Source organism: Tetrao urogallus (assembly GCF_951394365.1).
Source record: "Tetrao urogallus genome assembly, chromosome: 2".
Lineage (NCBI taxonomy): Eukaryota > Metazoa > Chordata > Aves > Galliformes > Phasianidae > Tetrao > Tetrao urogallus.
The window spans coordinates 56333676-56358275 of record NC_136814.1 but is presented as its reverse complement, the minus strand read 5'-3'; the positions used below and the strand labels follow the sequence as shown (position 1 = coordinate 56358275).

The 24600-nt window shown below is 37.2% G+C and overlaps 1 protein-coding gene across 1 annotated transcript in view; it reads left to right on the top strand.

The window, feature by feature from the left end:
• The window catches only part of ENPP1 (ectonucleotide pyrophosphatase/phosphodiesterase 1), a gene marked incomplete at both ends in the record, with an annotated part of 51383 nt that overhangs the window by 16474 nt on the left and 10309 nt on the right, over positions 1-24600 (top strand). Inside the window, 14 exons of the mRNA XM_079550287.1 lie at positions 187-312; positions 479-539; positions 6116-6213; positions 9824-9903; positions 11146-11265; positions 12345-12454; positions 13608-13673; positions 13975-14047; positions 15671-15779; positions 17180-17311; positions 18801-18832; positions 19821-19948; positions 20943-21012; positions 22581-22668. Coding sequence (XP_079406413.1) covers positions 187-312; positions 479-539; positions 6116-6213; positions 9824-9903; positions 11146-11265; positions 12345-12454; positions 13608-13673; positions 13975-14047; positions 15671-15779; positions 17180-17311; positions 18801-18832; positions 19821-19948; positions 20943-21012; positions 22581-22668 — 1293 coding nt within the window. The remainder of the gene's footprint in view (positions 1-186; positions 313-478; positions 540-6115; positions 6214-9823; positions 9904-11145; positions 11266-12344; positions 12455-13607; positions 13674-13974; positions 14048-15670; positions 15780-17179; positions 17312-18800; positions 18833-19820; positions 19949-20942; positions 21013-22580; positions 22669-24600) is intronic.

Genomic DNA, 24600 nt, shown 5'->3' with positions numbered 1-24600 from the left:
GCATTCAAATTGTTTAGCCATGGCTGTTAATGTCTTCCAAAATGCCAAAGGTTGTGCTATTATTCATGCATCAAATACCTCAGGACTTTCTTTTTGTGAGTACACATTTGAGAACTTACCATTCAATACTTTAATGTGACACTTGCATGGGTGTTAACTGTTGTACTGTCTGTCATCTGTTTGTAGCTCATATATGGACATGTAATAAGTTCAGGTGTGGAGAGAAGAGGCGACCAGAGTATCATTGCTCCTGCTCAGATGATTGTGTGGAAAATAATGATTGCTGTGTCAATTATCAAGCCGCATGCAAAGGTAAATGCCCTCAGTGAATTCCTGTAGTGTCTCTTGTGTACCTCTGTTTGTTTGAATGGAATAAGGTCACAGTATTTTTAAAAACATCTTATAAAGCAAAAAACTTGCATTGATCAATAAAGTAATTTACTGTCTTGAAAAATAAATTGCACTCATTTGTTTTAAGGAGAGGCAAGCTGGGTTGAAGAAGAGTGTGAGGACATTACTGAACCTCAGTGTCCAAAAGGGTGAGGATATTGTATATTTGCATAGCTTCGCTCTTTGTTTTTGAGATTATTTTCCTTCCTGTGCCTTCCTGGGATCTGCTTACCTTTCTTACTCATAGTAGGAGAAACTGCCAGCCATTCAGACAATATTGGGTTGTGCATACTAACAAGCTGGGTTGCTCAATCCCAGCAGCACTAACATATTCCAGCACTTGCTTGACTTGCAGGGTATATCTTTTCCCACACTTTGCCATCTCTCACAGCTGTGTGTATATTCTGAGAAGCCCTTCTTTGTACTAGCCATACTGTTACTCAAAACATGCTCCAACATACCCAGTCTCGAGGACCCACCTGGCAGTCTCAGACTCTCTTCCCCATTACCCTGTGTCTGCTTCAACCCTATAGCTGCAGGACATGGGCAGATCACTGTCCCAGTGTCATTGGCACTAGGACAGAATTTTTAGCAAGCTAGCTGAGCTACTTTCTTCTGAAGACGTAAAAAGGTTCCATGTGAGCTCACAGAATCACAGAATGGCCAGGGTTGGAAGGGACCTCAAGGATCATGAATCTCCAACCTCCCTGCCACATGCAGGGCCACCAACCTCCACGTTTAATGCTAAACCAGGCTGCCCAGGGCCCCATCCAACTTGGCCTTGAACACCTCCAGGGATGGGGCATCCAAACCTCTCTGGGCAGCCTGTTCCAGTACCTCACCACTCTCTGGGTAAAGAATTTCTCCCTACTGTCCAACCTAAATCTCCTCTCCCTCAACTTAAAACCATTTCCCCTCGTCCTACACATATCAACCCTTTCAAATATCAACCCTCCCCTCTGTAGGCTCCCTTTAGGCATTGAAAGGCTGCAATGAGGTCGCCCCGCAGCCTTCTTTTCTCCAGGCTGAACAAGCCCAGCTCCCTCAGCCTGTCCCCAGCTCCCAGGGGATTGTTGATCATTGGGTCTGTTCCACATAGGGTCTGCTCCTGAAAGCTGTATGGCACCAGCATGTGGGAACAGCACAGTTCTCAGCCAATGAGTCAGGCTGCACTTTGTGTAATATTCTTGCTGTGGGATCTTCAAATTTACAGTAAAACGGAAGTTGATTGCACCCTGTTGTTGGGTGCATCAGGCATTAAGAGAAGTGACTTAGCAATTCCTGACTGAAAAGCATTCCACTGGAAAAGAAAGTGAATATATGCTGTGGGAATGAGTTGAGTTCAGCTACATTCTTGTCTGAAAAGTGTCAAAAACAAATGTTGATGATTTTGAAATGATGTTCTGGAAATATACTTAGCAAAGTAAAACTTTTTGTTGTTGTTACTCTTTTTAAGTATTTAAATCATACTATCTTTATTGGAGTTATAATATTGTCAAAGTGTACTTTTTTTTTAATGTTTCTATACCAAATGAGCATTTTTCATTCTGATTCAGAATAGCAAACTGGCACTTCAGAATCTGTTTCAAGACAGATACTGGAGGTTCTTTTTGCATTAAGCCCAAGTCCCTGGTAAGCTTCTACATAGAAAAACTGTAACCACCCAGTTGTGGAAGCTTTTGTGATTTATTCCTCTTCTGAAATATTAGTGTAGGGCTGTGTGCTGGAAACTGACCCTAGGATGCTGACTAAGTTGCAAACAAACAAACAAGCCTCACGCAGATCCACAGTTAATGGTGTAAATGTCATAGGGCAACTCCTGGTGGTTAACTTGTTTTAAGGAGAGTTTTGGTTTTTTGTTTTGTTTTGTTTTGTTATTTTTTTCCTATTCAACCCATGGAAAGAATGCATAGTTACTTTACTAAAATTGTTTTAATTGTGGCAAAACCAGAAATGTTGCAATAAAACCCAGCTAAGGAAAGGGTGATGTGTGGTCAAATTTGAATCAAGCAGCGTGTACTGAAAGCTCACCTCAGACTGTTAGCACACAGGCTTCTCCCCAGACTGACAAGTCTGTAAACAAATCACTTCTTCCTGTGGCAGAATAGGCAAGATCACAGTTGACTTGAGCTCAGCACTTGGTTTTTGGCCTCAGGGTACTGGTTCTGATTCTGTACATATTCATGTATTTGTTTTCTGGGCTCAAATTGGATTGTTCATGTAGTGCAGAGGAGACAAAAACTGCAGTGTTCAATGATGTGCTAAATCTGAGAAAATTTGCTGATTTCAGTTTGACTGCTCAAATGCTGTAAATGAAATACAAATGAAGATAATCATATGAGCTTCAACAAGAAACAGTGCCAGATCCTGCACTCTGGTCACAGTAACTCCATGCAGTGCTAACAGCTAAGGGCAGAGTGGCTGGAAAGCTGCATGAAGGAAAATGATCTGGAGGTCTTAGCTGAACATAAACCAGCAGTGTGCCCAGGTGGCCAAGAGAGCCAGTGGATCCTGGCTTGTATCAGAAATAGTACAGCCAGCAGGGAGGTGATCGTCCCCTGTACTTGGCACTGGTGAGGCTGCACCTTGAGTGCTGTGTTCAGTTTTGTGTCCCTCACTGCAAGAAAGACATCAAAGCCTGGAGCGTGTCCAGAGAAGGGCAGTGAAGCTGGTGAGGGGTTTGGAGCACAAGTCTAACAGGAGCAGTTGAGGGAACTGAGATTGTTTAGCCCAGAGAAGAGAAGGCTCAGGGGAGATGTTACTGCTCTCTACACTGACCTGAAAGGAGGCTGTGATGAGGTGGAAGTCAGTCTCTTCTCTCTGGTAACCAGCAATAGGATGAAAGTAATGGCCTTAAGTTGCACTCAGGAGAGGTTCAGGCTGGATATTAGGAAAAAATTCTTCTCATAAAGAGTAATCAGGCATTGGAACAGACTGCCCAGAGAAGTGGTGGAGTCTTCAGTGAGCTGGAAGAAACCCTGTGTCTGAAGGTCATTCATTCTTTACTTTCTCCTTGATAACGGAATCTTTTTTCTTCCTGTTGAAGCTTACATACAGCTGATGGAAAAGATGAAGTTTTACTTCTAGTACTTTATGACTGTGTATAGGCAGAGTTCTATAGGACTTCTCTGTGTACAATGTTTAGGTTTTCTTGTTATTTCTGTGGTCTAACCAGACTGAGAAGCAGGTCGGCTTGGCAGCATTGTCTGCAGTTCAGTTCCCGCAATCTTGCTGGCTGGTGAACCTGCTAGACCACAGCAAGCCTGTATTGCCTGCATTATGTTTCCATTGAACCCAGCTTATAGGAGTAGATAATTGCCACTGCATTTCCTTTAGCTTGGAGACAGGATGTAACTGTGGCATACGTATTTATCCAAGTGCTGTGAAACAGCCTTGTCATACAGCTTGCACATAGCCAGCATGAATCACAGACCGGGCCAAAACTTGAGCCACTGAACTCTCACCTCTGCTTGCTCGTGATAGCGCATTTTGAAAGCAGCAAGTATAAGCTTAGATACCACCAGAAGGTCATAGAAATCACTGATTTATCTCAGAACTGAGCTTATGTCAGTTTGTGAATTAGGGTTTTACTCAAAGGGAATTGTACTGGAGCTCTTCCAAAGAACACGGTCTAACGTAATCTTTCATGCTGTGCTTCCCTGAATACAGGATAGGTCATCAACTATTTGAATTTCAGCATGTGTAGAGGATACAAGAAGCAAAATGTATCAATGGCCTATCTTGTCAAGTCTAATTTATGTGTGTGAGGTGGTCAGTACCTGGATTTGCAGACAACTAAGACATATACTAAGTGGTTGGTTTACTTGTAAATGCCAAAGGCGCAATAGTATCAAGTCCCGTTCTAAGGAGTTTTTGGTTTTTAGCTAGATTTGTAAGCAAGTATTGAACAGACTTTGCCTCAAAAGTCATATTTTATTGCAGAACATTTGCAATGAAATATTTTAGAAATTTTTTCATTGGAGAGAATCAATTTAAAAAAAAAAAAAAGAATTGAGAGAAAGTGTAGAAATCAAAACTTGTGATAGAAAAAAAAAATGCCCGTAATATAGGTGAAAAGATAATGGGTGAAGAGTTTTCTTACTCTTTTTTTCACCAGAGACTTTACTCTTGGCCCTGATGGTCATACGCTTCTTGTTCCCAGCTTACTGTCTCTATTGAACTTTCCAGAAGATGGTATTATAGATGATATATAGATGAAAATCAGGCTACAAGCACACATGTTACAAATACATTTTAATAGTTTATTTTGTCTGAGACAAGGCAGGCTGCGTGACAGTTCTGACTAAAGAAGTCATTTTGGCTGAACTGTTTTCCAGTAGTTTCTACCTGTTGATTAAAATTTTCTTTGGATAGACGTGTTCTGTTTGTCTGACTAATCTTCAGGTTAATGCAGTCACGTTTGTTTTAAACTGAAATAAGGCTTATAAATGTTTCACTTGTCAGGGTAAATGGTGGTTTGGATTTTTTTGTGTGGTATGTCACTTAGGAAATTGTCAACACTTTACAAGCAATATTTGTCTTCTATCATCACTTTTATTTTGGGAAACTGAAGTGCAATAAAGTTTTTTTTTAAAATTTCCATTTTACAATTTGTAAACAGTAAAAGGAAAAATGAGCTTGCAATTGGAGTGTAAGTTATATATTCATTTATTTTAGGCAAAACTATATTTTCAGTGATTGCTTTGTTGCTGAACTGCAATGCTTTGGCAGCCTTGCATGTTCTCATATATAGGTTCAATGCAAGGATATTTTTTCTTCAGGGAAGAAATTACTGATGTCTATTCCTGTCAGTGATGCAGTAGATTTAGTGCTTACAGTTGAAGATAAATAGTTTGGACAGGGCTGAAGCTGGGAACAAATCAGGGTTGGAAAACATACGTATTGTGGAGACTGGAAAGGGAGAATTTGTTTTTGCTAGTTCCAGTGAAATCAGTTTCTGAATTTACCTGTCAAATTCTGGCTTGAAATATTGTTACAGTGTTCCAGTTGTAGGGCCGCATTTTTTGGTTTGAGATTGATGGTACTTGTAGTATTAGAGGGAATGGTGGTTCAGATCTGTGTGGTTAAATAATCTTTGTAAGATGAAAGGAAAAAAAATGTTATAGTAGCGTTTGAACATATCCTCTACATGAGATTTTTCTTAGTTTTGTGTAGTCAGAAGATAAATTTTGGTGTTTTTTTTTTTTAAATTTTTTTTTTTTTAACAGAAAAAAAGTAAATTGTGAATTGTAGAGGAACAAAGTGAATAAAGGAGAGCTACAGATTACCATTGCTTTTTCTCTTTCCCTTTTGTTACCTGGGGATGGAAGGAATTGGGTGATGCTCCAGTGGGGCTGACTTGAGGATAGAGTACACAAGAACCCAGATGGGTTGTGTGAGCATCTTGGCTTGTACTTTATTTTTATATTTGTGAAGTTAGGCACTGTCATGGGGTGTGCATATGTGTCTGCACACCTTACCTCAGCCTCTTCAGTCAGGGTGTTATGCTACCCTGCAAAGAAAGGGGATGCAATGGATGTCTTGCATGCTGTTATGCCAGCCTGTGAACCTTTCTTCTTGGGCCTGGTTTGTAGTTCTCTCTTTATCAGTCTGGTTTACAGTCCCGTAAGGAACATGTCTAACATTATTGGGAAAAGTTTTTAAATTAATGATATGAATTTATTTTTCAGTGTTACTTTTAATACTTAATATTCTGTTTATACAGATTTAACAAATCTCCGGTGTTACTGTTTTCGTTGGATGGCTTCAGAGCAGAATATTTGCAGACGTGGGGTGGACTTCTGCCTGTTATTAGCAAATTACGTGAGTAGTTTTCTTGTCTAAGCAATATCACGCTGTCTTACCACAAAACCCCATTGGTTTTGTTTTTCTGTAGATGCCGCTACTCTTACTTTTAAAAATCCTCACTAATCTTGCATAAAATTCAAGTTTTTGCCTTACATAACAGCTTTATAGAGAACTTGAGATTTTTGGGGGTGGAAGGGCAAGGAGAAGAGAGGGTATTAGAAACAGTTTGTCTGGACTTTGGATTTTCAGTATAACCTTAAAAATATCAGCTACACAGCCCTTGCAGTATTTAGGAGATAGACGCTTCTGCTGTGAGTTTGACGTAGGCTCACATTTTAGTCTGCATTGCATAGTGCATTGCATAGTCTCATACTTAGCTGGAACGGCTTTGAAGAAAATCAGGTAGAAGGCATTTCATTTTGTTTGGAAAAAAAAAAAAAAAAGGAAGATACTAGGAATAGATCATTTAGAAGGGCTGATATGTGGCATAGAATTATGATGAATCTGAGAAAACATTTAGCAAACATTTTCAGAAAAAATTAGAGCTTCATAAATGCAGATTTTTTTTCCCTGTGGACTGTGTAGTATCTTACTGAACTTTGAAGTTTCTCAGTAACTTTACTTTTCCTGTCTCTATTTTGCCTGTGGTCTGTAAAGAATGGTGGCATTTCTTGTCTGAAAAATACGCCAATCTTGTTGTCATTCATAAATTACTACCTGGTGTGACTGGTTTCAGTTTGACTAAAAATAAATCAGTAAAAATACTTGCCTTTTTACAGTGGTTGTTACAACTCGATCTATTCCAGAGCATAACAATTCACAGATGCATTTGAGGTTTTGGCTTTTCTTTTTATTCATTGTTAGAATAAAATGAGGCTTTGAAAAAATTTCATAAATGCAATTATTGAAATTTTCACCATAACAAGGGCTTTGAGTGGAGATGCTGGCTGTAATCAGGGTTACAACTCTGGCTGAGATATGAGACGGTGTCAAAAAGCATCTGCAGGACTTCTTGGCTGCCATGTCCACTTCTATATGCAAAGTTTCTCAGTTCTTTGGTTTGGATAGGTTACAGTGCAACTTTTCTTCGTGACTTTCATAACAAGTTTGTATTTCTGTTTCCACTGAATCCATGATGAATTCTAACTACTAAGAAATTCAGTTGCCTCAAACAAATCTTTCAATGTTTTCATGAAAGAGCCATGGAGTTTTAGGTGATCAAAAATTAGATTGTTTGAAGATTCTAAAACCAGAATGTCTAATAATGTTTTAGAATAAAATGAAAAACAATATGGATAGAAATACGATTTCTATGTTAATTCTGCTGTTTTCTACTACTCTGGAACACTTTTTGTAAGCTGATAGTCCTTTATAATACTGTATAGAGACTAATCAGCCTGGTCTTTCTCACAAAACCTTGCTCTCTAACACTTTTTCCTCAGTAAAATTGTTGAAAAGCTTAGATGAGGCAAATATCCTTCTGTAAAAGAAAAGTCATCAGATATTGGTTTCACTAAGGAGCAGATCATATGACACCGAGCCTTCAGGTTTCCATGTGCCTGGCACCCCATCCATCTGTGGTCACTGAAAATGGTGCAAGCTGTCATTTCTGTGAGGGCATAAATATTTCTACAGTATTTTATTGTGCTACAAGGGGTAGTGAAGTCTATCCCCCTCTGGAAGACTGAAAATTATAGTGAATAAATTGCTTGGCAATTGTTAAAAGATTGTGCTGAATCCTTCTGAAGGTTGTAGTTATCCCTTTAAAGGACTGACAAGTGTTTAAAAGACTTATAGTTAATAAATTATGGCACTTACAAAACCATGAACAGTTTTTCATGTTATCTAATGTAACTGCTTACAGTTTCCTTACATTAGAGTGTTGCTAAATCCCCACATTTTAATTCAGACATATCTACAGTACAACTCTCCTTGTCTTCTTGGAGATCCTTGGTAGAGTAAATGCCTATAAAGCAATATCATAATTTCACATTTAGCAAGTTTTATTACACACCCACATTTGTCTGTTGAAAGTGGGGTATTCAGAATGGTGCTGAGGCTTCTCAGGGATCATATACATAACCATTATGTGTACACAGAGGTTCAGAGAGGTCATATTCACATGCTTCTTTTCCACTGTGATATCATAATTTAAAATAAATCGTTTTGTCTTCAGTCTTTAACTAAGACAACAAACCAAAAATAGGAGTGATAACTCATGGAAAGTGTCATAAAAAAAAAGCTCTGGAGTTTTGGACAAAACATGTTCTCAGTGTATTTTTTCTCTAACTTAAAGCAAAATCAACCAACCAACAAACAAAACAACCCACACAGTGGCACTAACTGCTGTTCACAAAAACAACATCAACAACAGATTTGCAGTTGGTTGAAATTCATCAAGTGTGTTGCAGTACCGAAGAAGTACAGCTAATTATTTGTTACTTCAGAACACAAAGGTAAAGAGAATGCCTGTGTAATCTGAGAGGGTTTTTATTGCTGGCTTCTTTTTATCTTTATTCCCACAAATAAATTAGTTCAGCTAAGACTCAGTCCCATGAGTTCTAAGTGCTTTGAAGCAAAGCTTCTTGTGTTATCAATCTTTTTGTTCTCTTTTATAAGCATACATGTGACCCAGAGTGTAAGTGAAGAAGATCCAATCTTTTTCTACAGGATCTTTACTTCGGGCTCTTTAGCATCCATTGAAATGTTTTTGGTTTTCACATTGTATTTTTAATGTTATTAATGAAGGCTATTATTTTTACCAAAAACCAGGTCCCATACATTTGCCTGTGGAAATCTAGGCAGCTAACTTGAGTAAACTTGCTGAATTGTTTTGGTCTGGAAAATGTATCTTCAAAATAATAAAGACCGTGCACTAATCTTCTTTCCTTTTAATCAAGGTAGAGAAAGCTTTGAGATTCATTCTAGAATAAGAGCTTATTTAAATAAATAATTGAAGAAAGTGCAAAGTGAATAGCGATTTGATAGGCGATTGAGAGTGCCAGGGCACCACTGTGCCATCAACTATTTCACTTCTGTGAGCTCTCAAGAAGCTAGTTGGTCTAAAGTTGCTCATTTCACCTTCTGCTCAGCAGGACAACTTTGGAGGGAGTGATTTCTTTGATTACTGTGAGGGTGGTGAGACACTGGAACAGGTTAACTAGTGTTGTGATTGATGCTCCAATCCTGAAGGCTTCAAATGTGAGTGTGGATCAGGCCCTAAGCAACCTGATCTAGATGTGGTGTTCCTGTGCATTGCAGGGGAACTGGACTAGACGGCCCACAGAGGTCCCTTCCAACTCTAAGGATTCTGTGATTCTATGATTACTCATTCTTACCTATGCATGTGCTTTTCATAAGGACTGTAGACCTTACTCATGTGACCATTGGCGTTAGTCTTTAGGAATATTTAAAATTTGTATTACTAACCACTCATTCAGCTTGTAAATAAATGTGGGAAGAATTAGGAGATATTAACTCCAGAATTCTGAAAAATTAAAACTTTTTGGAAGCATCATTTAAAAAAAACCAAAAACTAACAACAAAAAATGTTTTTGCATGATAGAAACTTACTGAGATTTCTTCATCTGTAATTTAGCTGTTTTGCCTTCTTCCCTCTCTCTAGAGAAATGTGGAACGTACACTTCCAATATGAGACCAGTGTATCCTTCAAAAACCTTTCCCAATCACTACTCCATTGTCACAGTAGGTATTCATGTGTATTACGTTTCTGCTACTGAAGAACCTTTATTATCAAGTTGTCTCCAAGGCAACAGTGTTTTTTCTCTTGTGTGCATTGTTAAAATTATTAGATTTTGCCTAAAGAATGTGGAAGTATGTTTTTCGTACTCTACAAAATTTGGATTAACAGTCATTACATAGCACTATGATTAAGTAGTTTGGTCTAATCTGATTAAGTAATTGAATTCTTCCAATACCAGCTGTAAGAGTTCCAATATGGGTGCAAAGTTATGTTGCTTTTCAACTCCTAATTTGTATTAATACTTTCACTAATTGAAGATCTCTCTTCAGTAAGAAGGCAGCCTTGTTCCACTTGTTTCAGGCATCTTGATCTGACCCAAAGATGAGTATGAAATGAAAGATTTGAACATTGCATTAATGTTCATTTTGTGATTGACAATACTCAAACCTGGATAGGGATGTCCCAGTCCTGGCCTAGTAAATTTCTCTACTTTCTGTGTGTAAAAAGAAAAAGAAGATTTTCAAGTTTGGATGTAGAGCTGGAATCCAGCAAAGCCTTCTTATTTTCATGATGTGAGAGCTAAAATTCAATTAAATACTTGAGGATCTGAGTCTTCTTTCTTCTCTTCCCAGTGTTTTGGACTCTCTTTTGATAAGTGAGCAGGAGCGACAGGAATGAGATTTTTAATTGTGTTTCCTCCCAAATATCCATGTTTGAATATGCAATTAGAGGCATTAATCGTGTTCTACAGCCACTTTAGAGTACCTCTAAATATAGTCTAGAGCTTTGTCTCAGCTGCCCATTATTGTAAAAATTAGCAGGCTATGATATTTATGAGGGCCCTAATGGTGTTGTTACTGCATCCTTTAATCTAAAAAGAAGCCTGTATGAAAGCAGAGCAGTAAAACTCAAACTACCTAGCAGCTGATGACTCAGAGAACTTCTTTCACTGTTTACACGTTTTCCCTATTTGGAGCTTTCAGCCATTAACAGATAATTTTCACTTGAAATACCTACTTTTTATCATTACTATATTTCTTATCTAACTGAGAAGCAGTGAAGAATTAAAATACAAGGCTTGGTTGCAATTAAAGGTATTGATTTTATATTTGGGACTTGAATTACTGGAGGAATAAGGTTACATGTTTATTTGATTTGCATATTTGTCAAACAAGCAGCTGTTTGTGTAGGTACAAGGTTCTTTTTCTTTATTGCATTGCAACAAAGTTTAATCTCCTTTACAGGGACTGTATCCTGAATCTCATGGTATAATTGATAACAAGATGTATGACCTCAAAAGAAATGCATACTTTACCCTTAAAAGTAAGGAGAAATTTAATCCGGAGTGGTACCAAGGACAGCCTGTAAGTATTAGAGCACTGCTGAGAGCATACTGCAGTGTATTTTCATATTATTTAATGTCACTTGGTTACACAGAGATGTTGAAAGAGTACAGAGGGTACTTTCAAGTCAGCCAAGAAGGGTTACTCAGCATGGTTAGGAATTGCCATAGTAGAGCCACAGGATTAGGAATGAAACAGTGAAATAGATTTTGTTGAACTTCAGTGGAATTTTCCCCAAGGAGAAAATAGCTTAAAATAACTAATAAAGATACCAGATTTTGTTCTGTTCTCAATGTCAAGTGTGTTTACAGTTAATTCATCTAAGGAAATTGACGGGACAGTTAGCTTTGGTAAAAAGCAGTAGTGAAAGTTTGTATTACACCCAAATTACTATTGAGTCTAAAGATACAGTTCTAAAGGAAAACCTTGTGGTTCAGTCGTACTTCTATTGCAAATCTGCTGAGACTGCCATCAAAATGAAATGGTATGGGAAAGATTGGTTGAGTGCTAGCATGAAGAATAGGAAAGGAACAGATACAACCTTTTAGTAGTAGTGGGAGGATTGATTTTTTGAGGAGGAAAGAATACAGTTAGACTTTGCAGACCATGGAGAAGAAAATGGTGCATGAGTCAAATGGAAAAAAAACACTCAAAGAGAAAAAAAAACCCTGTAAATCACAGAATCTGTAGTAAAATTGAGAGAGTAGACCTAGCTGTTGTTCCTGTATTTCACAGTATGCATAGTTCCTTGGAACATTCCTGCTCCTTCTTGCTTACTGCACCGTTCTTGAGACATTTCTGCTTCATAGTATTCAGCCATGGTTCTGCTGTTGTGTTCATGCTTCTAGCTGTGGGAGCTGATAGCTCCTGCTTCTGTCCTGGCTCTCCCTGGTGCATCAGCAAACGGGATACAGGTGTTTGCAATAAGGCATCAAATGGGACAGTTTATTAGAGCTGAAGATAAAAGTGATATACAAAATTGACTGTCTTGTGTGCTCTGCTTATTTTTTAGTTTTTCATCTTTCTGGAATGTGCAGAGGTGGTGGGAGTGATTTGCAGTTGAGTGAAATCCACTAATGACAACAGTTATTCTCCTGCAGATTTGGCTAACAGCTATGTACCAAGGTCTAAAAGCTGGTACATTCTTCTGGCCTGGATCAGATGTAGCAGTTGATGGGACTTTTCCAGATCTGTATAAAGAATACAATAGGTATGTAAAATCTTATGTCTTGGATTAATATTTTACTTTAACTGCTGCAATGGTACTAATCCCAGAGAAAATATAGAAGTTTTCCTGCATTCCTTAACAGTTGTACGCAGTATGGAAGAAAAGTAAGCTCCAATTAATTCCTTTTCACTGTAGTGTAGATTATTTGTCTACCTGTTTTGTCATTCCTCAGCAAACGTTTTACAGGAAAAGTAAGGAAAAACAGCTTTGAAAAAGTACTGGCTTTTTCATTTATTTTACTTTTCATTTATACAAGTCTTCTGTGTGTGTGTTTAGAAATACTCAATCTATATTTCTCATAACGTGAATAGATCAGGCCCATGAAAACTAACACCTTACTGATAATTTTACCAAAGTAAAATTATTTTCATTGCAAATTTTCAAAATAGTTCACATTAAACCAATGATACTTTATTCTGTGATTGGTCTTCATTGCAATTAATCATTTTCTGCCTAATGAAAATGCTACATAAATCTAGTTGTCATCATTTATGTAGTAGTCTCAACTCTCTTCCAAGAAACCAGGCTTCTCATTTCTGTCTTGTAGGATCATTCTGTCTTCCTACATCCTTAATGTAGCATGGAAATCCTGATTCTTGACTTAATATCAATACTTTTCTTTAGTGACTTGTATATGTTCAGTTAAACTTGTGATAGGTATCTGAATTATTAACTTTGTGAATGCCTTGTGCTATTGCAGGTCAACATGCTCATCGTTGGTCTATTTCAGAAATTGATATGATGATCTGCTTTGTGACGTAGTATGGGAACTTGTACTCAAACTGTATAAATATAAAATCCAAACCTAAGACTTTTTTGAGACTTAATACAGAAATGAAAACCTACGTGTGTCTTTGTAACTTTAAGTCAATTATTCTGTTTGCGAAATAAACTCAAGCAATACTGAGAGCTGAATGCTAAGCGCACTGCAGTCAGTGGGGAGAACATTGGTCATTGGCTCTTGAAGAATCCCAGAAAATTAGCACATAAACTTGCATTCTCTTATATGTCCATTAATACCATCCCATTGAATACAAATTTCTCTTCAGAAGAACACTGATTTTGTAAAATGTGGGACTAAAATTTTATACATCTTGGAAATATATGTAGTCGATCTTCTGTTGTTTTGATACAGCTCAATCCCCTTTGAAGAAAGGGTGGTAACTGTTCTTCGCTGGCTGCAGTTACCTGAAGATGAAAGGTAGGTATACAATTGCAAGTTTTGTTCCAGTGGTTTTACAATGAAATACTTTGTAAATATGATTTCTGTTTTAAATAGTCTTAAACATTACTCTGGCAATGTTAAAGTACTGTTAATGCAAGCCTGTTTTTATGAGTGAAACCTATTTTTACTGTTACATTTCTCTCTTTGCCTTTAATGTGTCCTGCCTCTGAATGATAGAGTTGTTTCTGATATTTTGTATCCACTGTTGAAATATAATCTCTTCAAGCCGTCTCAATGTGTATGGAAAATATTACATTTTTGGTACTGTTTGATTTAGACCACACTTTTACACTCTGTATTTAGAAGAACCAGATTCCTCAGGCCATAAGTTTGGACCAGTAAGCAGTGGAGTAAGTAATTTCTTTTTTTAATTTAAAGCTTTGATATGATTGTATAATAAAGCTTTTATAAATTGTGTTTGATTAACTAAGACCACAGTCAGCATTCTTATTACAAAAAAAATTTGTAAATAGATGGTTTGTCCGTAATTAACATTGATGCATAACATGTAATGAGCAGCCTATTTAGAAGGTCTAGCTTTAATGTTTATATATTTTTTTTCAATAACTTTAATCACCAAAGCGTGTTTGGATGTATTGCGTGTTGTTTTATCTGTCTGATACTAATTCTGAATGATGAATTTAGAAAAATAAAACAAACCAAAAAAACCCCCCAAAAAATCCAAACCCAACACAGCAACAGAAACACTATCTTGATTATATACTTTCACCTTGTCAAAAACAGAGGTTTTAGTGGTGATGGTCCAATTTTGGTGGATAAACATTCGTGTTATGATTTTCTACCAGTCTCTGTACGAAGGTTAAAAGAATATTAATCTTACCTCCCTGAGGTTATAATTAATACCTTCTTGGGAAAGGTAATAAAAGGGAAGATATCACAGGCTGTAATATAGCTGTTGTATACGTAAGAAGTATTCAGGAATGATCAATGTTTCTGTTTCCAGGAGTGTTAAGTGGCTTTCTATTTTTACAAACTGAAGTGAAAAATGCAAAGGAAAAAGTTCTCAAAAATTCAAGAACTTTTTACTGAATGTTTATAAAGCTTGAGAATCTATCTAGATATCTAACCTCAGTAGTGACAATAGTAGAAAGCTCTTGATTTTTCAAGGGTAATTTCAAGGATAGTTGCCGCCGGGGCTGTTCCAAATGGGAATTTTGAGGCAGATAGCTGCGGGCTTCGCTTCAGTCCTCTGGTGTTCTGCCACCAGCACTTGTGTTGTGAGGCATTCCTTGTAGTCGTTGGTTGTGCCCCTGGTAAATTGACAAACATCCTCAATTTCATACTCTAAAACTGATCTCACAGGCTGTAATCTAATTTTTTTTGCAAATGTTTTTAACTGAGAGAACACATAAAAACATGTAGCTTAGTCTTAGTACAGCGTGAGGGGCAGAAAAAATTGGAACCAAGAGCTGTAGGGATACAGCCAGTCTTCTGTAGATGGAGGTTGTTTTGAGTAGTGCAGATCCTAGGCAGTCTTCAGGCTCTTGTTCCATTTAGCATGATAGTTATACCTCTTGAGCCTCTTCTCAATAGACACAAAGAATATGCATATGAAGGATGCGATACTGAGAGAAGTGGAAATAGACAAGAAGCAAGTTTAATGAGGTATTGAGAATGCTTCACTCTCTTGTCCTCGAATTTCTTCCTTTACTTTGCACCTTTATATGTTCCTCCTTTATGTGCTCCCTGTAGTGAGTTTGAAGGTTGCTGCATAGTTGGCCAGTTGCCCTATGTCCCTCACCTATGTCTGAACTGCATCTCACCTTAAATGGAGAGATTTTTATTTATGATTAGCACATACCTTTGAAGTTTAAATTTATTCCCTCTCTCTAGAAATGAGGAGTTCATTGTTTTTTTTAATTGTTACTTACTTATTGGCTTGGGTTTTTTTTTTTTTTTTTTCTTCAGTTAAAATGTTTAAGAAGATGACATGCCTATTTTTGTCCTCGCAGGTCATTTTGGCATTGCAGAGAGTAGATGCAATAGTTGGGATGCTGATGGATGGTCTCAAACAAATGAACTTGCACAAATGCCTGAACATTATTTTTATATCAGATCATGGTAAATTTGTTTTTATAAAATATGTCACAATTTTGAAAGGCTTTCATAAAGTAATATTCTGAATTTATTCTTGCGTGTTTCTGGTAATGTTAACATATAAAATATGTTTTATATTATGAAGATGGCATAAGAGACAATCAGTTTAGGTGGGAATTAGGCTATGAGTGTGAGGAAAAGAAGTGAAGAGCACAGGGAGGGCCACCTGGTAAGAGAAGTAAAAAAATGAATTGGAAAAAAACAGGTTTTGTTTTATTCTTTTAACTACACTATGCAATGGTCTATGAATTGCTGAAGAAGTAAAAATCAATGCCATGTATTCTTTTCAGTTATTAATTACCTTATCCATTATTAAAAAACAGTGAATATGAAACTTGGATTTACTTCTGTAGTAGCTTTTCTATATTTCTTTAATTATTTCTATAATAAGAGCTAAAAAGTTGTATCTTTCACCATTCCATTTTTTCAACTGTGGCTGACAAGTGAAAGTACACTTTGATGCTGCATAGGACCAACTTGCAGAACTCACTGTCACTGGGAATGATCTAAGCCAAATATATATGCAGGTTTAAAATACATCTAACAAATAAATGGAGGATGAACCTGTCGCGCTATAATTCAATATAAGAGTTCAAATGCAGTGTGCAACTTTATGACTTTTGGAAACTGCTAAGAAACAATGGGAGAAAGTTCAGTCCGTAGTTGATATGCTTACACATTATTTCTCCAAGCATCAGTTGAAACACAGTTAGGTGGAATGTTGGACTAAGTGAATCACAGAATCATGGAATTATAGAATGATTTAAGTTGGAAAGGATCTTAAAGCTCATCCAGTTCTAAATCCCACTGCTGTGGGCAAGGCTGCTGTCTACCAGCTCAGGCTGCCCAGGACCCCATCCATGCTGGCCTTGAACACCTCCAGGGATGGGGCACCCACAGCTTCTTTGGGCAGCCTGTGCCACTGCCTCACCACTCCCTGAGTAAAAACTTTCTTCCTTATATATAATCTAAATCTCCCCTCTTTTAGTTGAAAGCCCTTTGTTCTATCAATATTTGATCTCATCATTACCACTGTTCTTAGACACATGTAATTTCTTTCCCTTTGAGAAAATTTGTCCAGTCAAATTTACTCAGTTGGAGTGACTTTCTGGGCTGAAGAAGTGGCTATATATGTGCATATATATATGTACGTGTGATGTTTTACACTTTCTTATGTACAAGTGTATTGTGGTATCCTTGGATCACATGTCTTGGTATTGCTGATTTAAGGAAAAAAAAAAAAAGGCCTGAGATATTACATATGTGGTTTCTACAGCTTAAATTTTATGTCTTATATCTCTCATCAGTAAGGACACTCCACGTTGATATTCTCATTTTTAAATGAAATGTACTTCCTTGTGCAGGGATGGAAGCAGGGAGTTGCAGAAAAACAGCATATCTGAACAGATATCTGCACAACGTTCAAGATTTCATATTAGTGCCTGGTCCTGCAGCTCGCCTTCGACCTAATAATGTTCCAGATGAGTATTTCTCTTGTATGTAGTTGTTAAACTCATTTTTATTACTTGGTTATACACTGTAGTGCTTTCTGAATACAAACTTAAGATTCACATAATACACTGGTAAACCTGAGTGAAGCTCAGCTGGGGACAACCTGAGTAATAATGAAAGAAAAATACTGAGTGGTGCACACATGCTTTTAAAGAGCATTTTGCTTTGTAGGGCCAAAAGTGTGCGTAAATCCTACAAATTCCTTTTGCATGCGAACAACTACAAATGTTCTTGCTATATGAAAGACATTCCTTTGAATCAGATCTCAAGATAGCTTTCTAATCCTCCATCATATCTCACCTTATTTAGTGATTTACCAGTATAAACATGTGTAAACGTATAATATGCTTTATTTTTGATTTAAAGTAATATTTGTTGGTTTTTTTTTTTTTTGTATTTTACATATTATTTTATAATGAAAAAATGGGTTTTCTCCTAATGTCCTGGCAACAGATCAGCAGAGTAAACTGTAAAAGAAGATAATCCCCTTCAGTAAAAATCAATGAATACTTACAAATTTTTAACTTTATTATGCAGTCACATTGCAGAGGAACACTTGATATCTGCAGGGTTTGACTGTTTTTAATGTAGAACATGAGTGTTTCCTTCATGTTTCATATCTCTTTCAGAGAAGACATGCTTTTTCCATTGTTCTCCAAGCTCATTAAAACTTGTATGCATTAACACCAGTAACTTTTATTTCTCTTTATGTCATTTCTTGGTGCTATTCTAAACAACTTTAAATGTTTCCTTGGAGAATGTGGGAGTCAACTGCACTTCCAGATTCTGTCTGGATAAACAAGTTCAGGAGGAAGAAAAGCAGAGCATCTTCTGTTATTGATATATGTACTGTCTTCCTGAAGTAACATAGCTGTGTTTGTAGCACTGCACGTATCTTTGCAGGAACTATTAATGGTTCCTTGCAAACGCGATCCTTTATGTACTTCAGTCAAGCATTGAATATCAGACTTAGGGCAGAGTAACTGTGTGAAATGTTAATGTTCCTCTGTTACACAAAATGTCAAGCTAAATGATGTAATGTCCCCTTTTGGCTTCAATCTAAGAATCTGTATTTGGCTAACTTTACTTGGCTTTTCTTGCTAAGGATGTTTGCCAGACAAGACTGCAGTCCTTACTGTTTTATTTGTTTCTTTTTTTCCTTAGTTTTATTAGCAAGCAGAAAAATTCTAGCTTAATTAGCACAGCACTTAGCTGCCTTTTTTGTGGGAGCATACTTCTTTGATTACTTTTCTGATGTAGCTAATATTGTTTAAAAATGTAAAGCTGTAAGTAAGCAAGGGAGGTGAACTAAAATTTCACAGAAGCAATAGTTTGATTGTTTTGCTACAGATAGCTTTTGTTCTGGAAAATTTTTGAAATTGAAGGTAATTAAATTACGTAAGGAAGATGCTTTCATTTTACATCTGATCTTTTTTAACTTAGGTGACTAATTCTTACATATGATTCTTCCAGTTAATTATGAAGGCATTGTCAGAAACCTCACAGTAAGTATTGTCTTATCTGCTGCTCTAGCTTTATTTCTACTAGGCATTTTGTAGCATCAACTATTTTCTAAGCTGCTAAAATGACATCAGGACTTTGAGTCAGTGACTTTCTACATTCTATAAAGTTAACAACATAAAAGTAATTCCATGTAGGAGAAGGCCAAAGTTTATTAGGGTATCATATGGCTGTATCTGGTTGTGTATTAACTAAGGTTTTGTTTTCATTTGTTTTCACTAACTCTTACCTAATGCTATAATCACGTTGCTCTTTAGAACTTGTGCTTCTGGACCACACTGGCTGAAGGCTACAATAATGTAAATCTTAACTCCATTTCCTGGATGAGCATAAGATTAGCTTGCTCACACCTATTTGATAAACAGCTTTTAGTTGGGTAGTGATATCTTTTTGTCAATTCCAGCTTGAACTTTGCTATTCCTGATTCTGTTCTCATGCCTGCACCATAACCTGTTGTTAGCTTCTCAGTTGTGCTGACACTGCTGTCAGTGAGAGCTAAGCTGTTTGTATAGGTGAATTCAAAGTTCTACTGTTTCAGTCATGTTGTTCTTAACAATGAATGGATCCTAAGCTGTCAGAATAAAATGACTGTCCTGATTTGAGTATCTGTGACTCTAATATTACAGAAATATAGAATTATTTTACTGGATACGCTCCTACCGCTTGAAAGTATCATAATGTCTCAGTGTACAGTTTGGTTCTGTACAATTGTAGGCTGTAAGTAAAAAAATAACAAGAGTAAATGATATTAATAATCCCATATAAATATTCTTTTAATAACTGTTGATTGCAAAACCAGTTCGTATTTGCTATATATTTATTAATATTTATGTGTCCTGTTACTCCAAACATGATGTAGTCCCATTGTTCTTAGAAGAAACTACTGCAGACCCTTTGTGAGAGAAGTGCTAAGAACTCTGCATGAAATTGTGATTGAATGTGCATTTTATATTTTAATTTTAAATATTTCAGTGCATAGAACCAAATCAGCCTTTCAAAGCTTATATGAAACAGTTTCTACCCAAGCGTTTCCATTATGCCAATAATGACCGGATTGAACCACTGCACTTTTATTTAAATTCCCAGTGGCAACTAGCTAGGTAAGTTACAGTTTTATGTACTTGATTATACAGCAAAGATATCATTGTTTTCTCGTAGTCTTTGACTTCCAGGTGTATAGAGTTAAATGATAGCTATTGGAGCCTGGAATTCTTGTTTGTGTAAGCAAAGAGATGTTGCAAAGAGAAGCCAAGCTTTTTTGGGTGAGTTTGTGCTCACCTGAGGAGGCTCAATTCTAATCTCACAGCTATGGATACTCTCCTGATTGAGTATGCTGGTAGTGCAAATGCTTAATCACAGATGTTAGAAACTAAGGTCCCCCCTGTCTCATGAACATCTTGCCATGCTTTAGGAATTTCCAAAGTGAGTCCTGGTAAGCATGCGTGTAACTGCTGTTGTTGAAGCAGTCATGTGAATGAGCCATACTGAACATACTGTTATCAATGATTACACTACATATTCTGACCACTGAACTTAACAGTTCCCATAATGACATCTGCTGTAACGACGCAGTTTTAAACACCTCTGTGATACTGAAAGCCCATGTATTCACTAAGTCCTGTTGTGTAACAATGAAATGTGTACAAGTCTTGCAAATCAGGTTTGAGTTTCTGAAAATAAACACCTTTCAATAATGTATGTGGAACAAACGTATGTTTGAGACTTGTTTTTACTAGACTACAAGATGCCCAGCTGAATCCTCTGAAGTACATAACTATTTATTTTGTGTATTATCAAGTTCTTTTACTCAAATGCCAGTAAAGTGATGATTTCTTAGCCTGAGAACAAATATTTTCTTCACGTGTCATCTGATTTTTGATTTTGAGTGGCTCTAAGACAGACCTTTATGAATTCCAGAGGAGTAATATTTGTGGAGGATTCAAAAGGCATTTTTTCTAGACCGTGAAGACTTTCTGTTCCCTGTGGAAAACCTCTAAAATCTTTAAATAGCAAGTAAACAGTGCATCACTGAATGTTTTTTAGGCTGATGAAGTTTGTAAAGTGTGAGTTATGTAAATTGTGAATTTTTAATAGGAAACCGCTTGAGATTAAAAGTTGCACAGGTGGATTCCATGGCTCAGATAATCGTTTCCCAAGTATGCAGGTAAGGTTTGAAAACTTATATTGGCTTTTATTTTCAGCATCTTCTGATTATGAATGTTGTGGTTGCTGAAGCTTGAGATTTATTTATTGTTGAGATCTGGCGCTATTCAGTCCATGCCGCAGAGATTCAACTTCTGCTGATGAGAATATAAATATGTGCCCATTTTTTGTTGTTGTTGTAACATTAAAAACAGGAAAAGAGAACTTATCTTTTCAAATTTTCAAATATGGGAATCATAAAATACAAGAGAATTCAAATTGAAAGGGATCTCAGGAGGTCTCAGTCCTATCTGCAACTCAAAGCAGAGTCAGCTGTGAGATGAGACAAGATTACTCAGGATTTCGTGCAATTGAATCTTGAAAACTCTCGAGTACAGTGACTGCACAACCTCTTAGGCAGCTCCATTGCCTTACTGCTCTTTTGTCCTTATGGTATAAATGGGTTACCAATACTCAGACTGAAACTTTCTTGTTTCAAGTTATGCCTATTGTCCCTCTGCCTCCCACCATGTAGCACTGAGGAACATGACCCTTAACAGCATCCTTTAGCCAGTCAAGTCTGGTCTCTACTCACCTACAGATTTTGGTAGCAACCACTGTGGAGTGACAGCCTGTCTAATGCTTACATCTCAGAAAAAGAACAAGAAAAGAAAAAAGCCTGTTTTTTCCACATAGCTATGAAATCTGAGACAATTGAATTGTTTGCAAAGAGCACTGAGACGTGTTGAATGCAAAGCATGCATCCTTGTTTAATATCTGTGCAGCACAAATGGATGCAAGCTTTACTTAAAAAAAAGCTGAATATCTGAAGGTAAGTTTAAAAACAATCTTATCATAAGTTGAGTGTAAGCATTTGCTGCCCTCACCCCCTTGTTTTTCCTGCTGCAGCAAACCCTGCTCTATGCTAGTGTTAACTTTGTGTTGCTGCGGAGTTAAGTAGGTCAGGGAACTGAATCAAATGAAAAAGAGCCAGGAAGAAAAAATATTAAGTGTTTTGAGCTGGCTGAGTTCCTGGATTGGGTTCACTGTTTGGCTACACAATTGCTTGTGCCAGCCCAATTCAGGAAGTGGTGCAAGAAGAAGTGATAGAAGTCTTGGATCTTGCAATTGCTTCATCCATTTAAAGCATTACTACCAACAGATGTTTTCACAGCCTTAAATTAAAAGCTCCCAAATTGTTTACAAGGCATGCAAAGTGATGGTTATTTTGGCTCAACTTTTCCATTAAGTCATTTAAGTCATTTGAGAGAATGATGTTCTTCAAAAGCAGAGGGAAGCAAAGAACTTCATAAATGGCTGAAGGCGTCTTTTAAAGGCAGCAGTGAGACAGAACTGGGTTTCCTAATACTTATTGACTACTTCTTAAAATTATTCCTACATCTTTTCAAATATCTGATTATGTGTATTTTACTGGAAAAATATTTACTTCTTTAAGAAAAGCTTGCTTTTAACTTGACCTGTGCTGTGTTGCTAAGGATAAGTTCCTAGAAAAAAAAAAATCGGGATGTGAAAATATTTTCAGTTTCTGCCTGTCTTTAAGAGACATCCCCTTTTTTCTGTGAACCCTAGGCTATCTTTATTGGTTTTGGACCAGGATTCAAATTTCAGACGCAAGTTGATCCATTTGAAAACATTGAAGTATATAATTTAATGTGCGGTAAGTACAGTTGATGGGGGTCTTCTTTGTTTGTTAAAAACAAAATCTTTTGGGTGTCATAAATCTTTTGATAATGAACTTTTAAATGTCCTTAGAAAATTATCTTTAAGACTTTCTGCCAATTTTCACTAGTACCTGAGAAAGGCTCAGCTTCTAAAGGACTAATTGCTATTGAGGCTGTGCTGTTCAGGCCGCCTGTATCTGTGTTTTCCACCAGTCACTGTGAGTGTTCCTCTGACCTGCTCCAAAGCTGACATTTTGACTCACTACTATTAAAACTACCTACACTACCTTCCTCCTGCCAAAAACACACCCTGCCTTTCTTTCTCCTGTTTAACCAGAGGCTTACTTCAATAATGAAACCTTATTCTGGCAGAGCAGAAATAATTACTGTAGTATGAGAATGGAGGTATGGGTTCAGCTGCCAGGCAACTCATTTCTAGGAAGTCAGAGTCATGCTCCGCTGCCCCATCCAGTTTTTCATACACTTGAACAATCCTTGTACGTTCTACTACGTGTATTCTTATTTGTTATTTTCCTTTATCATATTTTCAATCTTTTATTGCCTTGATTTAGATAGGTTTTCAATTTAGTTAACTGAAATTGAAATTGATTGATACAGTATACTTTCTTGATTCATATAATAAGCCTTCTCCCAAATTCGTTGATGCCTGTCATTCAATTTATGTATTGGGGGTTTGGATGTTTCCCCATCCATTCTCATTCTCTAGTGTCACAGCTGTTTTTTCATCTTTCAATGAATGGTAACTATCTCAATTAGCCTACAGTCCCATGACTTCAGAGTCTCACTCTAAAGCTAGTCATCTCTTTAGCTGCAGAACTGCTGTGGTTAGGTTCCCCATTTCTCTATGATTTTTCACTGCACCAGAGAAGGGGGGTTCATTTCAGAATATCAGACACCTTGCTGCCCTCCTTTTTTTCACCCTTTCAAATACAATGTTACTGTTACTTTCTGCGTCCCTTCTTTGTCCTCTCTTTCATGATTTCTCCAGAAATCCATTGCTGTTTTTTTCTGCCGAGTTCACTTATTCCCCTGGAGGTCTTCACCTGTTTCCATTATCTCCTGCCTCCTTCTCTCTCTTACCAGGATCCATGCTTGCTCTAACACCTGCTTCTGTGAGAGACAATTTGTTACCAAAGGGTTTGATCCAGAAAGCACTTAACGGGAGCACTGCACATGCTTGAGATCAGTGACAATAATCAGGTATACCATATTTAAGCCATGTGTTTAAATTCTTTGCTGGAATAGGAAACAGGCTACTGTCAGAAAGTATGCATCTCACACCCTTGTGTGCTTTGATGTCTTTTCATGTTGTAGTTGATTTCTTTGAACCTTGTTCTAATGCTCCCCCATTCCCTTCCGTATATGCTGTGTGGCAGTCTTCACTGACGTCTCATAGAAGCAAGTTCAGTGGCAGATCAGATTTCTTATATTCACTCATCGATGTCCAGATTTCTTCCATCCTGTATAGAAGGAATTAGAAGCCAGCACCTTTACTTTTAGATAGAAAATGATGAAATGAGGCAACTTACTAAAACTTTTCCTTGCCCAGGGCCTTAGGCACCTTCTGGACTGCAGAAAGGCATGTTCTTTCAGTCAGGTCCCTGAGATTTTTCTTGAAATACTCTGACTGCACCTTCTTCCAAGGGCAGCCAAAGAGAAATACTGTTTGCATTTGTGCAGCATGTCAGCACTTAAAGCATAAACATCAGATATGTACAACTGATTGTCTTGTCTGAATGAAGGAATTTCACCTCATGTTTTCTGAAGAGTTCAAACTGCTAGACTTCACAGAATTGCAGTACAGCTTGGGTTGCAAGGGATCTAGCCTGATCCCAGTGTGTGGCAACCCTGACCATGGCAGAAGGTTGGAACTTTAAGGTCCCTTCCACCCCAAGCATTCAGTGATT